This window comes from Lutzomyia longipalpis, chromosome 4 (assembly GCF_024334085.1).
Source record: "Lutzomyia longipalpis isolate SR_M1_2022 chromosome 4, ASM2433408v1".
In the NCBI taxonomy this organism is placed as follows: domain Eukaryota; kingdom Metazoa; phylum Arthropoda; class Insecta; order Diptera; family Psychodidae; genus Lutzomyia; species Lutzomyia longipalpis.
In genome coordinates this window covers 22851647-22869179 of record NC_074710.1, presented here as the reverse complement: position 1 = coordinate 22869179, position 17533 = coordinate 22851647, and the positions used below count along the sequence as shown (strand labels likewise).

The 17533-nt window shown below is 35.5% G+C and overlaps 1 protein-coding gene across 4 annotated transcripts; it reads left to right on the top strand.

Annotated features, from left to right (window-relative positions):
• The first annotated feature begins 1831 nt into the window (after positions 1–1831).
• Positions 1832–17165, top strand: LOC129794968 (trichohyalin). 4 transcript variants are annotated; one of them, XM_055835916.1, is made up of 7 exons: positions 1832–2181; positions 6609–7467; positions 11794–12650; positions 14283–14378; positions 16042–16304; positions 16398–16599; positions 16685–17165. In XM_055835916.1, exons 2-7 carry the CDS (start codon positions 6618–6620, stop codon positions 16880–16882), a joined length of 2466 nt encoding a protein of 821 aa, XP_055691891.1. In that variant the 5' UTR covers positions 1832–2181; positions 6609–6617; the 3' UTR covers positions 16883–17165. The 4 variants fall into 4 exon arrangements, with proteins under 4 accessions (XP_055691891.1, XP_055691890.1, XP_055691893.1 ...); XM_055835915.1 differs by having other exon boundaries at positions 6606–7467; XM_055835918.1 differs by lacking the exon at positions 6609–7467.
• Positions 17166–17533: the final 368 nt, after the last annotated feature.

Sequence of the window (17533 nt, the reverse complement as noted above, 5' to 3'; positions counted from 1 at the left end):
TTTTGTGTGTATGTTGTGTCTCCTCCCCCTCTGCCCCCCAAAAGATGACCTCCCCCCACCCCAAGGGTTAGGACGTGCTGATGGATACAAGAGAGTCTATCAAATTATTGGGAGTAGATTTCCGTGTGGGACAGAGCGGAAGTGGAATGCAATGTGCATCATTCAATGCCAGTTCACGTTCCTCGTGGCATATTTCGAGAGTTCATCCCACCCACACCACCCCTGCCAGAGCTACTGCCAGGGTTATGCTAGAAAGTATGTATGGGGGAGCTATGTACACACACACATACCGTTGATGGGAGCATAGACATAAATTCTGCCACTGTAACGGCCACCTGAACTTGATTTCCACATTGTTACTGCACCACCCGCCAATTCCGAGTCAATTTTCCCATGCCAACCTTGCACCCCCAATAAGCTCCCCATCCCCATGTCAATGCACGGTCTCATCGATAAATCCTACAATAGCCAAACGAAGAGATACATAGCCGTCATGGCAGTGGCCTGATTCAATTTATTCCGCTGATTCACGGACTTTTGTGCACATTTTCACCGCGTCACAAATTCGCTGCACTCCCCCCACCCCTTCCTAGAATAAAACTTGCACAATGGCGAAGAAAATTTCTTGAAGGAGTAAAAAGGTCAGGCTCAAATATGACCCCGTAAAAGACATTATAAATAATCTTGGGAAGGAAAGGCCGTTTTAAAATCAGTTTGCTTTCTGGTGTAATGGCCATTGGTTTACTTTTAACAAAAAAAAACTTGTAGGGGGCTTTCAGGTACTTCTACAACGTGAGTGCGTTTTTACGAGTAAAAGGGCATTATTCCCCTTATTCAATTGATTCTAGGCAATGCAGTTTTTTCGACGTTTTTATCAATAATTTTAAATCCTGATTTTTCGTCGGCAGTTGAAACTTCTAACTCAAAGAAACTCAGAATCTTCCCAGGGCTTTCGGCTCCGCATGGAACCTTCTTCAGTGACTAGCATCGAGGGGCGCTTTTATTAAAGAAAATTTTACAATGAAAAAAATAATTTTCATTGAGTTTTGTCACCATAAGGTTTTTTTTTTTTTATTTTAAAGCTTTACGACCCCAGCCTTTTCAAGCCACAAGGCCACACCATAAGGTTAAGGCTGAGTCTAAATAAGGGAAAATTTGAGTCACGATAAGGGAATTGAGTCAACATTAGTCTTTTTCTGAGTCACGATTAGATGGAGTCAATGTCTTATTTGAGCTCAAAGGAACCCATAAAAATTATTTTCAGTTCAATCAGCTCGTTAGATTGATCGCGAACCTGAAAGGGTTAAATAAAAGCATTTAAATTTTTTTTTAATTACAATTTATTTGCTTTTTTTTGGTAATTTTTGTTAATTCCTATGCTGATTTCAAGTCTAAAAAAAAAAGAAAATAAAGAATTTCGCTGTAATTCTGTGCTACTTGGGTTCAATCATACCATACTTATTTGCAGCGTATCGTACTTAAGCATTTATTAACCCTTTCAAGCCCCAATTTTCTCTCTCTTTCCTTTTTCCTCTGTAAAATACTCCCCAAATTGCCTAATTGATTTTCCCAACAAAAAAGCAAATTAATATTTCCATCATGACGTCGTGACACTTTCCACAAAATAATCGTTTCTTTTAATCTCCTCCTTGCTCAATTTATTCCATCTTCTCTCTGGCTCTTCGTGCGTCTCTTGGTGGAGTGTTTTTGTATGAAAATCGGACACGAAAAAAAATGAGGTGAATACCAAAAATAGCTGGCGCATGATCACTGGCAGCGCGATCGTCTGCGCCTCCGTGGAAAAGTGGCCACGATCGTGCCCAGAGGTCGTCACAGTCGCCAAAACGCCCACCTCGCGACACTTTTCCTCCCGAAAATCGTGTCTTGGGAAAAATTTTCCCACCCAGTTTGCCGATTAATGTGGCTCCGTGTTGGAGTCCGGCGGTGTGAAGAAAAAAGTGATTTCAGGATTCACATTCAAGTGGTGATATTGAGGTTGTGACTTAAGAACGAACGAAACGTCTGGAAGTGCCTGGAATCCTTTCTAGCACGACCTTCACAGAGTGTGAAAAAAAAAGAAGAAAACTTTCTCCACGCGAGGGGAAAGTGCGCGGAAAAGTATTGAGAAAAGTCAAAAAAAACTTCAAGTGAAAGTGGAGGATAATATCCAAGAAATTTTAGGTAAATGAGAAATAGATGATGCTATAATCACTACGGGTGGGTGGTTAGGTCTTATCACACCAAAACAACCCCTTATTTCAAAGATAAATTTGGAGGAAATTGTTTCATTATTGATATTGAGAAATGACTTTGAGATTTGGATTTGCTTTCTAAGAAAAAAAAAAATGTTTTTTTTATATAATCATCATCATCTATTTATTGCCTTTGGTATACAGAAAGTGTCGAATTTATTGAGACAGTTGCGTAGTGAATTAAGATATTTGTGGAGAGAGAGTTTGCTCAGAAAGCATAAAATGATCATTGAAGGTCTTTGCAGAATATTACAGCAATATTAAACAATGAGGGGTGATTATCTGAATCGAATATTTGAATTTTAATGGGAATTATTCGGAATAATCCGAAATAATTCCCATTATTTGTGATAGTTTTTAACTTTCAAAGTCAGAAAGAAACTATAATAAGACACAAATGATTTTTTTACGATTTTCCTATTTATTTTAATTGGAATAAATAAACATAAACAATCGATTGTGCTTCACCTGGCGCCTCCACTTGCTTTTAAATTTTCTTGATGGAAAATGAGAGATTTTTCATTCTACCAGGCGTCTAAAGTCGAATATAATTTAAGCTTAACACACCTAAAGCAGCGGTGCCGATAATTCAATTAAAAATTTTGAAAAATTAAAATTAGGGAAACGTTTTAGACACTTTTATGGATTTTGAAGTTCTATAATATAATTCTAGTTAAGATTTTGTTAAATATTGCTAAATTATGACCTAAAGAATAAAGAATAAGAAGAATTATGACCTCTATTTTGGCAGTTAATTTTTTCCTTCATTTCTGTTTTAAAAGAAAGGATAGGGGAACGTGGCCCAAATCGGACCGCCGCCCAATTGCGACCGCCCCTTTTTCTCGTAAATGACGAAATATTATAAAATTAGTTTCACTACATTATGAAGATATTATAGTAAGGTAATGTTAGCGCCTAAAATAATTTAGTTTGGTACACAACAGGACGAATTAAAAATCAAAATTCATTTGCAGCACTTGGCCGACATTTTCTGATTTTAGAAACTAAGTTGATATGAGTTTTTTTCCCACTATTATGTCTCATATTATGCCGCGTTTCTGTAGCAGGGTCTAGTTTATTACTTGATTTACAATTTTTTGAAAGATTTTAGGCGTTTTAAGTAATTAAGTGAAAATGTAATACATGAAGAATGGTCTAATTGCGACCCCCAAAATGTTTCAATTCGGACCGTCTATTTCCACCATTCACCACGGTAAAGCAGTCGCGCATGCGTGTAGTGGTGTGGAAGTGTCTCTCTCACACAGACCGCGCTGTGTTTTGATTTCGGGAAAATCAATATTTTTTCACGTTTATTGAAAGTTTTTTCGCAGTGAAAATGTTCCTACAACCAAAAGGGAAAGCAGAAAGTGTAATTTACGCATTCCTCAGAAGAATTTTCGTGGATTTTCTGCGAATTACGTCAGTGAGTGCGCAATTGTCTGTGTGTGTGAAATTCCGTGTAGTCACCTCAAGGGCGAAATGTCAAAACAAATGTGGGGAAAATTAAAAATAAATTCTTGATTTTCCGGCTTTTCCGTGTAATTCATGGCAGTTTCCCTATTTATAGTAGTGATAAATGTGATCTACTAGTGAAAAACCCACAAATTACGGCAAAAAAAGGGGGTCGCAATTAGAACACTCGGGGGGTCGCAATTAGAACACCGTGGTGAAAAAGTGCAATTTTAGCACCTTTTTTTCATTCGACTATTACTCAGAACAGGTAAGAGATAGAATGTTTGCATCTATAGAACAAAGTTAGCCTATTAAATGACCTTTCCAATGGTACCAAACTTGGGAAGATTTAATTCATTTTAATATAACTTTTTTCAGTCCTTCTGAAACAGAATTTAGGGGGTCGCAATTGGGCCACGTTCCCCTATAAAGAATACAATTCCAGAAATGTTTAAAAATTTTCTAATATTCCTTTAAGAGGGATATCTGGAATAGTTAATTTTTTATTTTATTCTAATAGAACGACAATACACTAAATTTTGGTTGAGTTAATGTCCAAAATTATGTCTGATGCAAATAAATTTAAAACTTAATTAAATTAAATTTATAATTTAATTTTAGTTGTTAAAATCTAGCAAAAAACTTAAATTTTATTTGAAGAGAAAAGAATTTTCTTACAGAATTGCACTATTAATCAGGTTTTGTGGTTTTAGATTTAAGCATAACGCTTTTTCTTTATTAGGTTTTAATCTAGACCCTTAAAATAGACTCAAATCAGGTGAAAACCTGATTGAAGCTAATTGAAAGTTCTTCACAATAACTGAAAAATTCTAAGACAGTATACTTAAACTTCAAGAAGGACCCCTAGTACATGGCGCCTCCACCTACGCTATAAATTATCTACAAAACAGTTACATAAAAAAATATCAAGGAAAACTTAAAAACCAAAATTGAAGCTAAAAGAAGTTAATTAAAAAGAATCAAAAACTATTTGCAGAAGAATCAATTTAGATGTCCCGATAAATTTCTTAGTGACTTTATATACAAATCTCAACTACGCAGCAGCGGCAGTCTGAGAATTTTCATTTGGTGTTATTTTCTTTTCAATATATGTGGTTGTTTCGTTCCAAAAGTGTCCGAGAGTGAGAAATCTTGGCGATTTTTCGCTTGCGACAGCACACACAGCTATATATTTAGAAATTACATTTTCCACCAATAAAAACATTTTCCGTTGATCACTCTATTAGAGAGTTTTCCCTTCTCTCGGGAAACTTTCTTCGCACATAGCGCCTGGACATGAAACTCTCTATCAGCTCTATTTGTGATTTTTTCTTAAAAGTTTATTTAAGAATCTTTTTTTCTTTTGAGAAAAGTTTTGCATTTATTTCATTGAGATGATTATTTGGATAAATAAATCTTTGTGTGATGAGAGAAGAGAGAAATTTTTTGGGACTGGGCGGGGATTCTGCGGGAAAATTTCTCTCGCAATCTTTCGTGATGATCTCAATGATTTTCTCGTGACGCGATAAACGTCTGCTGTTGTGTGGCGATTGTGAGCATCAGTTGAACATAAAAATTTTGTAAATATAACATAACATTTTCGTTGTGGACTCTTCTCAAAATAAATCCTCCACACTCTATGTAGTCACGACCGCGAAAGTTCCGTTGGACGCACACAATTCGCGACGATGGGGTGGCTTTTCTCGTGATGAAAAATTATGAGTTCCACTTTCAGCATATTGGAGTGAAAATAAAATAAAAGAGCGAATGATCTATGCTTGCGTGAGAGATCGATGATCTTCGGAGGAATGAGAGGATTTTTTTTCTCCGCACAGAGACGCTCACGCAGGCTTTTCATTACCAATTGCTTGGGGTATTCGCATTTTCAATCAATCGAGCTGACAAGATTTGCCTTCGCGACACAGAAATAGATTAAACAACACACATTAATGTCATTGTCAAATTCGTGTGTTCTATTTAAATTAGAATTAGAATAGATTGAAGAATTTAATTTAATTATTTTTGTCTTCTTTATTTACTACAAAAATATTTTTTTTATTTTTAAATTAATTTTAATCTTTTAACTTAAGTCAGTACACAAAAGCTATTTCAGATAACGGATAATACTAAGTCAGGCTTAAAATTTTTAAATTTGACTTAAAAAAGTTTTAGTCTGACCTCAAAAATTTAAGGCTAACTAAAAACAATTAATTTGGTTTAAAACTTAGGCTTGATATAAAAAACTTAGGTCTTAATCTGACCTAATTAAAAATTAAACCCGAACTTTACAAAAATAGCTTATAAACTGTAAATCTGGTTTAAAAAACTTAGGTATGACTTAAAACTCAAGAAACTTAATTTTAAAAGCTTCAAAAGTAAAGCCTAACTGAAAGAACTTAAGCCTGACTCAACAGTAAACTTTACCCAACATCAAATATAAGATAAGAGAATGTCAAACGTTTTAAAAAGAACGTTAAATATTAGACCTGACGTTAGATAAAAAATGTCAGTCGTTAGAAATAAATAAATTGTCAAGACCTGCAAATTAAACTGCAATAAACAAACAGAAACATCCCCTTGGATAGATTTCAGACTACTCTCATGTTTCTTACAGATAACCAGCCCTTATAACTCGCACCTTCTTTAGTCCTTGAAGTCTGAACGCAAGCATGACCTTAAAAAACCTTCTCAATCTCTTCCAACTCTTGAATGTTTCTTAATTTATTTATAAAAAATCTAAAGAAGGCTCTTTTTTACTCCTTGAAGTCTGAAAATCATTTTTATACATACATTTAGGAACGATCTTTTACCCTTAAACCCGTTAAAGTTAATTAAAAAGAATTCCTTCTCCTAATGTTTTAACAACCCTCTGTTTCTTCTTCATTTCATTTCCATGCCCAGCAGTGGAAAGTAATGCCCATCAATGGTGCAACGAGCAAAGGCTCAGGTGGACCATCGAGGACGACATTTAGACCGCCATGGGTGAAGGACAATGACACTGATAAGGCTCCATCGCCGTCGAAACTAAAGTCCGTCACGAAAAGCGATGGGGTGAAGAAAGCCAGTCCTGAGGCTAAAGAAAATGGACAACCCACAAAACCCGTTGCTAAGCCCAAGGAACCAGCTGTCAAGCCCAAAGAACCCGCTGTCAAGCCTAAAGAACCTGTCAAGGGAAAAGAAGTAACACCGCAACCTGTTGACTACAGCAAGCCGAAGGAGATGAACGTGAAGCTGCAGTCGCGAGAAGTGAAAGTGCCCATAATGACGGAAACTAGACGTCCTTCGGCACAGCTGCTGAAGCCACGAAAGAAGGAGCCATCGCCTGAATCGGAGGAGTCTGAGAGTATGGAATCGGGTACGGAGACTTCGGAAGAATCCTCCGAGGAGGATACTCCACCACCACGATCAACGCTGAAGAAAACTGATTCAAAGTTCGGAAGTCGACGGGATAGCGATAAGCTCCCAAGGAAGGACTCAACGACAGATGCAACGGATAAACCCAGGAATAAATTTATGCAGGAGGTTAAATTGAAGCCTGTCCTGAAGAAAACACCAAATGTCGATGAATTGCCCGAGAGGCCAAAGTCAATGCTTCTGGAGACGCCAGTTCTGAAGAAGGTTGTCAAGCCCGATCCCGAAACGTTGCCTGAGAAACCACGAAATGTACTTCCGGAGCAACCTGTCTTGAAGAAGGTTGTCAAGAAGGAGGCACCAATTGTACCAAAAACCAGCGATACTGAATGGAATAACTTCCAGCTCAAAGGTGAGTTGTCATGCATTTCTGTTGTTCTGTCAAAACCCCCCTCCTTTTACTCACGTCATCTGTCAAAACTCTGTCAATTACTCTGTGTCATCACTTCCACATTTAGCTTGCCAAAAAAAATTCACGAAAAAGAAATAAATTGAGAAAGAATGACTCAGATGTAGAGAAAATAGAAAATGATGATTGACAATTTTTAGTATGAGTTGCTATTTTAATTAACATTCATGAAATATGACGAATTTCTGGGGGATTTGTTTGTAAACTCAATTTATGCCAAAAATGCAGGAAGCATGGCTACAGTCACGGTTACAATGATTTTTAAATACATAATGTTAGCAAATAACATGCAATTAAACGAATTAAATAATCAATAAAATCAGCATACAATTTATATAAATTGGCCGTAAATATTTTTTAAATGTAATTTGTAGATTTCTGATGATAAACGCCACCAAAATGGCATAGTATTCAATTTAATAATTGCCCATTAATTTGTTGTGTTATAATTGAATTGTTGCGGTGTGTTTGTGGTTATAAAATTAGGAAGATATATTCGTTAATAAATTAGTATAATTTTATATTGAAATTTAATTTAAAAAAAACTATTTTAAAAGTATTTCCTAACACCCTAAGATTCCTCTATTACTCATTCCTAATCAGATTCTAATCCAAAATTGATTTCAATTCAAAATTTACTGGTTTTCACGTTTTCTAACATCCCGAAAGCCCTCTGTTACTTCTCCTTGACAGAGTGATACTGATCCTTCATTCAAAATCAATTCTTTTTTATAAACTTATTGGCTCTGAACAGACGGAGGTGAATTTTTGGTTGACGTCTTCGCGAGGAGCATCTTTTTTTTGACACTTTGGGGAGATTTTTTCGCGCCAACATAACCTCAACTAATTTTTTGTGCAAAAAAGTGAGATATCATGGAAAAACATGCAATGCAATGTCCCCAAAAGGTCTTCCCTTATGCTCCCCATTCATTTTCCATCGGAAGATCCGCACAATTATGATTTTCTGTCACAAAATGTGCTTTGAGGTTATGTTAGGTGTAGGATTTTCCTCGGGCGTAAAATATGCCCCACTCAACTGAAGTTTTAACCTCATTCAACTGAGTTACTACTCCTCCGTAACGAAGGAAATGACAGTTAGATCAGATTTTAAATCAAAATCAATATTAGTTTGAAATTGACTGATCCTTACGTTTTTTAACACTCCGAGAGCCCTCTGATACTGCTTTTCAACCAATAATGATGAAATTAATATAAGTAAAATTCTCATAAAAAAATCAATGTTCATTCGTAGACATTAAGTAGTCCTCGTGTTTTCTAACACCACGAGAGCCCTCTAATTCTATTTTTAAGAGAATGGCAAAGTCAGTTACGTCTGAGGGTAGGCAGATTGATTCCATAGGAAACTCCAACTAAATAAACAAGAAAAGAACATCTTCATCCTCTTCATCAGAATAAGATGAAGTTGAATCAATTTCTTGTCATTTATCGTTGACAATGATTGAAATGGCGGAGAAAATGAGAGAGAGAAAAAAATTAAATGATGCTGAATAATAAGGAGAAAAGGAAATGGCGGAGAGATTATGAAAATAACATTTGTAAAATCTTTTGGGGAAACCTTGTACTGAAAAAGCTGGAATGAATGTCAGTTGATGTAAATATTTATAACCCAATTTATGACGCCCACACATTGATGTGCCCCATTCAGTTTTTCCTTCTTGCGCTATGTACATAATTTAATGTATATAATACATAAGAAAAATCTCTCTTAGAGAGGTAGAGATAGAGAGAAAAGAGAGGAGAATTCTAAGTATAATGCCACTCTTGTGCCAAAAATTTTACTTTGTTGCATTCTAAGACATCGATAACGAACCCAACACAAATCTACCCCCTCGCTTGTTAACAATAAATATTTTCTCTCTTTCTCATTATTTTCCTCCTGTATCCTCCAGAAAGATTTTTATTCTTTTCAATCATTTTTCTTTTGAAGTGTTCAGGTACATTAACGTACGAAATTTCAAAAACTTTGTACAATACTTTGTACTATTGAAGCATTCCAGTGATATTATATCAACTTTTTCACAGGGAAAATGCATTCCTTTTTGGGGAAAAGCGCGAGAATATTTTCATGGAAATATTTAACAATTCAGAAACTCTGTGCAAAATCATCTCAAGAGTCAAACTGCAACGGGATTGGAGTGAGAGAAGAAAATGTTGACGACATACACGAAAATATTTGATACTCAAGTATCATTCACTTGATATTTCTGACATTTAGCACTTCTCTACCTACACCTCCACTACATATCATTTATATGTAGCGATAGATTTACATTTTCTTGCAACATTTCCTCAACAAAAGTTCCTTTAAATGGAAATTGCAAAGGAAATTTCCTTTTCCTTCGCGCTGCTGGTGGGAATTCAAACAATTACATTCATAATTAATTAATAAAGCGTAAAATGTTTCAAAAGGCAAGATGTGTTGGGAAAATGAATGGTGGTGGTCGTTAAAAATGCACAAAATACACACAATTGCTTTCTTGAGAGACATATACCCAAAACGTTGTTGAAGAGAATTTCAAATAGAATTTTAGTTGTTTGAAGGAGATACAAAATTCCGAAGACAGAATAAAATTGTTTTCAATTTGAATGTTTGAAAAGAAAATGACATTGAAATGTCAATCGAATGTCAAACTGTAGAAAACTAAAGTCAAATGTTAAAATAAATATAAAGTTTTTTTTAATGTCAAAGACTTGAAATGTCAAACATTAAAAAGAGTAAAACAAAATAAGCGTCAAATGTTAGAAAAATACTTGAAATGTCAAATATTAGAAAAGAAAAAAAAACGTTAAACATTCTAAAGTCATGACTATCGTTAAAAAAAAGTAATGTCAATCGTAAGAAAATTCAGATTTCAGTCGTTAGAAGTGTCAAAAGGTAAAAGAAAAAGACTCGAAGCTTCTAATAAACCTCAAATTGTTTAAAATGTGTTTAGAATAAATGTCTAACGTTAGAAAAAATTTGAAAGAATTGCCAGCAGCTGCTAATTTGAATGAAACGAACGTTATATGTTTTTGTAATGTCAATCTTCGTAATCTTTTACCTCTTCATCAATTTTCTTATTCCATTTAAGCATCTTTTAATTTAAGAAAATACATTCATTGCAGCTTTCTTCGAGCTTATGAAAGTGGCTGATAAATCACTAAAACGAATTATTTCCTGGAAAGTTCCTGAGTGTTTAGTTTAAACAAAAAAGCTTAAATATTGAAATTTTGTCACAAAATTTGGAAAATAAATTAGCTAAATATAAATTTGAATTATTTAATGCAGCTGCATGGAGAGCTTTTGTTAAATCTACTCAAATGTAAAATGTGCTTGAATTTTCTACACATAATAAATTGATGTTAGCTCTTCCATATTTACGGTACAAAAGCTTCTCATATGATATGAAAATGCAAAAAGTGAATCATAATGTGTCAAAATAATCCATTTTTCAGTGTAACAAGAAAAATTCCCCGCGGGGGTGCTTTTGCATTGACGTCGCTGAACAATGTATGAAAATATGTTAGAGCTAATTTGAGGAAAATGTTTGTAAATAATATATTTTCCGAGAGCACAGTTACACCGTGCGAGGGGTTTGTAAATGAGGTACCTACACACATAATATATAGAGAATTATATTGAAAATAACGTTGATAAAGAGATAGAATTACCATAGTTTTCATGTACTCAACTAATTAGATATTAAATATGCAGAATGAACATAACCACGCAACTTAATTCAATTTCACTTCACATGTGGGAGGTAAAATGTAAATGGTTGCGCGAAATGCTACGAAGGGCTCTCCTCTATCCTTTACAAACACAAACAAAGAGAAAAGATTAATTTCCTCCTTGGTGTAGACACAACATTAGCCCTAGATTTTCTAACACATTACTTTCAATGGGCCATGGATTTGTTTTGCCGCAATACCTCCGCCATTTTCAGCCATTACAACACGGTTAGAAACTACATTATTAAAATGTTTGAGTTGAGGTTATGTTAACACAATGACGCTAACCTCAAAATATTCTTTTTGTAGCCATTTTCCTTCTAATTAATTCAAAGAAAATTAATTTAAAAGCTTTAAAACTTTCAAAACTTAAATAAATAGAATCTAGAATAGTTTTTTTTCTGAAGAAGTTTTTACAAGATAATTTGCTTACAAATTTTCGAAACTTAACCTCAATTAATCTATGAAAGAAATGAATTGAAAGAAAAACAAAACAGCAAATAAATATCTTTTCTTTGCTTTAATGTTTCGTAACAGCCCCTCCTCCACCCCCTCCCCCGGGCAACATGCCACCACCACCACCCCCACCACCAACTGCACCGCCCCCACCAGAGTTCCAGAAGAAACCCCTTTCGCAGAATGCTCAAAAGACGCTGGATAAGCTACGAACACGTGCTCGACGCCGTCCCGATTGGTCCGAAATGATGGCTGAAGTGGAGCAAGGAAAAAAGCTGCGCCATGTTGAATGCAACGACCGTTCACGTCCGATTCTAACGTGCAAATCCATGACGAAAGTCAAGGGGCAATTTATATTTGAAACTGAAAAGGCAAATGCCCACAATGTACTGCTGCAGCAAATTCAGCAGGGTATCAGGCTGAAACCGACAAAATGCAATGACCGCAGTAGACCCGTTCTCGAGGGTCTCCGTAAATTCCGACGACAGATGACGATTGAGGAGCAAATTCAGAAGTCAGAGTCACGCGCCAACTTTGCAGAACCACCACCAGAGGAGGAGGAAGATGAAATGGATGACATTGATAAGTTGCGCGATGATCTGCAGAGTACGAAACAAATGCTGGCGCTGGAGCTACGAAACAAGGAAGCGCATGAGCGTGAAAATAAGCGGCTGCTAGCTCGAATAGCAAATCTCGAGGCAGAACTGGAGCGAGAACGATGGTCTATTACGGGAGAGCCAGTTACGCGTACCAGTACGGTGTCAGCAATTGATGAGTCCTTGGTGCAGTCACTAAAATCCGAAGCAGAATCAGCACAGAAGCAGGCTTCGTTGCTGGAGAAGAAGTACCAGGATACGGCTGAGCAGCTGGACAAGGCAAAGACGGAGATTGAAGAGCAAAAGAGGAAAATAGCCTTGCTTGAGAAGCAAATATCACAGGTAGGTTTTTACAAGTGGGACGTTAAGAAGGACAATCCTAACTATTTTGAACCGCAATGTAAACTCAACGATCTTGTTTTAGCTTTTAACGACATAATAATTAGAATTCAGTATGGAAGCTTTTTTAGGCGATGAAACTTCGAAAAGATCATTGAATTATCACTAGATATGAGTTGTTAGCTTTCTGGTTTTACTGAAATTTGTTTTTTGGAGAAGCCTAGTTTTTGACTAATTTGTTTATTGGAGACGCCTGTTTATTACAAAAACTTGCTTGTTAAAGAAGTTTGTTTGTTCGAGAAGTCCATTTGTTAGACAAGCCTGTTTGTTGGAGAAAGCCGCTTGTTAAGCAAGCCTGTTTGATGGATAAGTCTGATTTTTCAAAAGCCTGTTTGTTGTAGAAGCCTGACTGATCATTTAAGAGGAATGTTTCTGTTCTGTCTATTCGAGAAGTCTGTTTTTTTGAAGAAGCCTATTTATTGGACTAAAGGTGTTTACTGAATAAACCTGATTGTTAAACAAGCCTGTTTATAAAGAAGCCCGCTTGTTAGACTAGCCTGTCTGTCGGAGATGCCTTCTTGTTAGACAAGCCTATTTGTTGGAGAAGTCCGCTTGTTAGACAAACCTGATTGCTAAAGAAGGCGGCTTGTTAAGCAAGCCTATTTGTTGGAGAAGTCTGATTTTTGTAGAAGCCTGTTTATTAGAGAAACATCAATAATTTTATTACTCTGCTTTCCAAGCTTAAGCATTTAGAATTTTCAGAAATAATAAATTTTCAACGAAACAGGACAACAATTTAAAAATTCTAGTTAAATCTGCGACCCTAAAACTCTGCTCTGTGGGCTCTGTGTTACTTTGAACCCTCTTAACTGCCCTAAAGGTCATGTAGTGGGTATTTTTTAAATTCCAATGGCTTTTTAAGGCAATTTGTTGCCTACGTTTGAAATTTCATTTTAAAATTGAATAAAAACAGGAAGAAAAATAAAAGTCGGAAAAACGTGCTCGCGTTTGAAGGTAAAAGGAATTTTAAATTTTATTGAATAATGCAAAAATTTTTCAACTCAACCCCTGACATATGTTATGAAAATATTCACCATGAAAATATTGTTTTTTCCATCATCGTTTCGCCAATGCGTTGAGTTTTTTTTTATCATAAAATTATCTACACAGTGGCAAATACATTGAATAAAAAAAAGAATTCATGGAAAAATCACATGACTAAATATTTTATTCACACGAAATGAGTGTTGGTTGAGCTAAAAGGGAATTCGTTCTGCCATACCGCACGTTATGCCGGAAAAAAAGCTTCCATATGTGGGAAATAAAACAACAAAAAAATGAAAGAAAAAAACAAATATTCACAAATGGGAAATTTTGTAAAATGTTTGAGGGGGGAAAATTGAAATATTTGACGTGAGCTTTTCCCAAAATAATAAAATCACGAATGATAGATTCGTTGGGCGTTACATTGCGGATGCGGAGAGAATGTTACGTATACGCTGAAGGGCTTAATTAACCTGCCAATTTAGCTAAACAATAATTAATTTTGGAAAATATCTCTGCTGCTTTATTTACGCTTCGATTAACCACCATGTGATTCCCGTGCGCGCGTGTGCTTCACAAAACACGAATAAGGGTTCAAGACCACAAATTCAGTGGCAACACTTCTCATACGAGGACGATGACGAAGAGGATGATTACGCCATCCAGCAAAGATCATTCAGGCGTCAGGTATTCGCCAAAACCACCCACAACCCCCTCCCCAATGTCTGTGTGCAACATCCCGCGCGCAAAGCCTCCCCCCAAGCAACCCATTCGAATTTTCCGTTGAAAGCATTCCTGTGAAAAAGCCCATTTAGTGCGGGGGTGGAAAAAACATTCTTTCGCACTTCCTTCATTCACCTACGCCTCCCCCATCGTCAGCCTCTTCACGAGAAATGCGTCGTGATATTTAAAATGTTCCCACTGTGCGGGGGTTTTAATTCCGAAAGTAATCAGCCCCCCAGTTTGATAAATTAAAAGACCACAAGACTCCCAGAGAGGGAATTTTAATTGAAAGTCTTTTAAATTTTAAATGGAAAATTAGCAAAATAACATCTTTCTTTGGAATTTAACTCTGCTCCGAAGATTTTTACTAACCTACATTGAATGAGTTAAGCTCGTTAAGTAGTTTTGACACAATTTTGTAATTTTTTGGTTTAATTTAGAATTATTTTCTAACCAGAATATGCTAAAGATTCCTTTGAAATATTCTCCAAGGCTGATTTAAAGTCTAGAAGAGTTAATTCTCGACTAAAATTCATGATTTTTTTTGTAAAAAGTTCATAAACTTTTCCTTTCTTTTAATTCGTTAAGTATTCGTTAATTCGTAATTAATCCAGGATTAAAAAAAATAAATTTAGACACAAATTAAGTAGAAAAGCCTAAAAAGTATTAAATTTAAGCCTAAACGTACAAAATTAAAGCCGAAAAAGTACATTTTTCGAGTCTAAATATTACTTAATTACTAATTACTTAATTACTTAATTATTCCAAAAAAAATAGCTTTACCAAACCTTTCAGTTTAAATTTAAGCTTAAAAAGTATTAATTTTAATTCTAAAAATAGGTACTAACTTCAACCTAATAAGAGCTATCCGGATTTTAGTACTTTAAAAGGCCGAAGAAAAGCTTTAAAAAGTATTTAATTCAAGCCTAAAAAATATTAAATTCAAGCCTAAATGTTACTTTTAAGTAGAAAGAAGTTCCCCTGTTCCTATGTCTTCGAATTCTAGCCAGAAATATATTTTATTTATTTATTAATTTTACTTTTGAAAAAAAAAGTTTTTTTTTTAATTGATTAAATAAATAATTAAGAATATTAAATTAAAAAAAGAATAAGGAATTACGAGTGAAAGTTTATAAAATTTGATAGTCTTACTAAACCGTATTATCGGGCTGTTTCATGCAAATTAGAAGTTTTTAACATTTTTTTTTGTGCTATTCTAACGTTTTACATTTATTTTTTAATGACTTTGGTATTTTTTTTAGGGTTTTAACGTTTTTATTCTAACGCATTTCCTGACGTCTGGTATTTATTTTCTAACATTTTCTTTTGTTTTTTCAACCTTAAAGTTTTTTTTTTTATATTTTTTTTACATTCTTTTTCTAACGTTTGACGTTTTATTAACTACAATTTTAAAAATTCTTTTGGAAAATATATTCAAAAGTAGATAACAAGAAATGATTCATTAGAATAATTCTCGTAGAAAAAGAGTACGATTCATTTAAAAAATCCTTTGATATTTAAATAAATCCTTATGTTTCGTCAATGGAATCCTCGTGCTTAATTTGTCTGTTAAACATAATTTCTTCAGCAAAAACTAAAATAATTCTTTCCTTTGCAAATGCTGAAGGGAACTGGCCCAGGAGGAGGTGGTTCGAGGCGGGATAGTGAAGCACCGGCAAAGGATAGCTCCCCCGAGCCCGAACCCGAAGTGAGTGAGAGTGATAGTGAGGAGGATGAGGCAACAAAGGAGGAGCGCCGGAAACGACGACTGAATCGTGAAGTTAAGATGTTGCAGACGAAATTGTCGAGAATCAAGGAGAAGGAGAAGGTGGCGAGGAAAGAAAGAATGGGCCTCAAAGATGCCATGAAGAAGACTCAAGTGACCCTCAAGTAATTAACAAGATAACTTCCGATTGATTGCCAAAAAGCTCCTCAATGGTGCTCTTTTCTTCATGTTTTTGCTTTTCTTTCTCCTCTCAACAGGGAAGAGTTGAAGAAGTATCGCAGCCTGCAGAAGGAGGTTGATAAGATGGCGAAACTCATGAAGGACGTGGATGTTGATGAGGACGAGGAGAAGGATGAGGAGGATGCTGAGGAAGAGGAGGAGAGTGAGGAGGAGGACGAATCTGAGGAGTCTGAGGAATCTGAAACAGAGGAGGAGTCTGAGAGTGAATCCGAAAATGAGGTTTGTTCCTTCAATTAAATGGCGATTTGTGGGGAATTAATTCTTTTATTCTTTCTTTCTTTTGTGCGACAAATCCTTCCTGCAGGATGCTGAGGATGAGAAGAAGAAGACAAATCTGGAGCCACGAGTTAAGCGTCACGAGGGCATCCTCGCGGCACTCAAGAAGGGTAACTACCTGCATCAAGCAAATGTAGATCGTCTCAAGGATGAGGTCATAAAGCAGCGTGAAGCTTCAGAACTACTCCAGCGTGATCTGGACTCTGTCCTTTCGGAGCTCGGCTGAAGACTGATGCACCACCCCCTTGAAAGCTGCACCTGTGGGCTTGCACCTGAAGAGAGAGAGAACGCCGAAGAAATTGAATTTGCTTTTGGAATTTCCTTTATACCGCTTTCATCGAGCTACTATATACTTTTTGCATAAACGTCTCTTTTTTTTTATTTAATTCTCTTCCGCATAAAACACTAAAATATACTTATAACACCTTAAAACAATTTCAATATTATATATAATAGTTTAATATCGGGAGAAGTGAAAACATACTTTATATATACAATTTTACTCTGAACATGATTTTCTTTTCTTTTTTTCCTCTGTTGCACATCACAGAATCACGTGGAATGTCCTTCACTGGAGCACAAAAGGGGCTGATCAATCGTTATTTTGAGAGGTTTTTTTTTTTTAAGTTGACGAGTCTTTTGTTGATTTATTTGCTTTCAGATGGTTCATTTGAGTCAAATTTGAAAAAAAAGGTTAAACCGTTTTAGTGTTTTAGTAAAGAAAAAAAAACAATTTTTGTTTAAGCGGCCATATTGGCAAAACGGCTTGACCGATTTTCAACTATGGGATATGAATGAAAGAGTCTCACTGCTGGGTGAAATTCACTAATCAGACAGTCTTAAGATTCCTTAAGAAAAACTTAAGAAAACTTAAGAT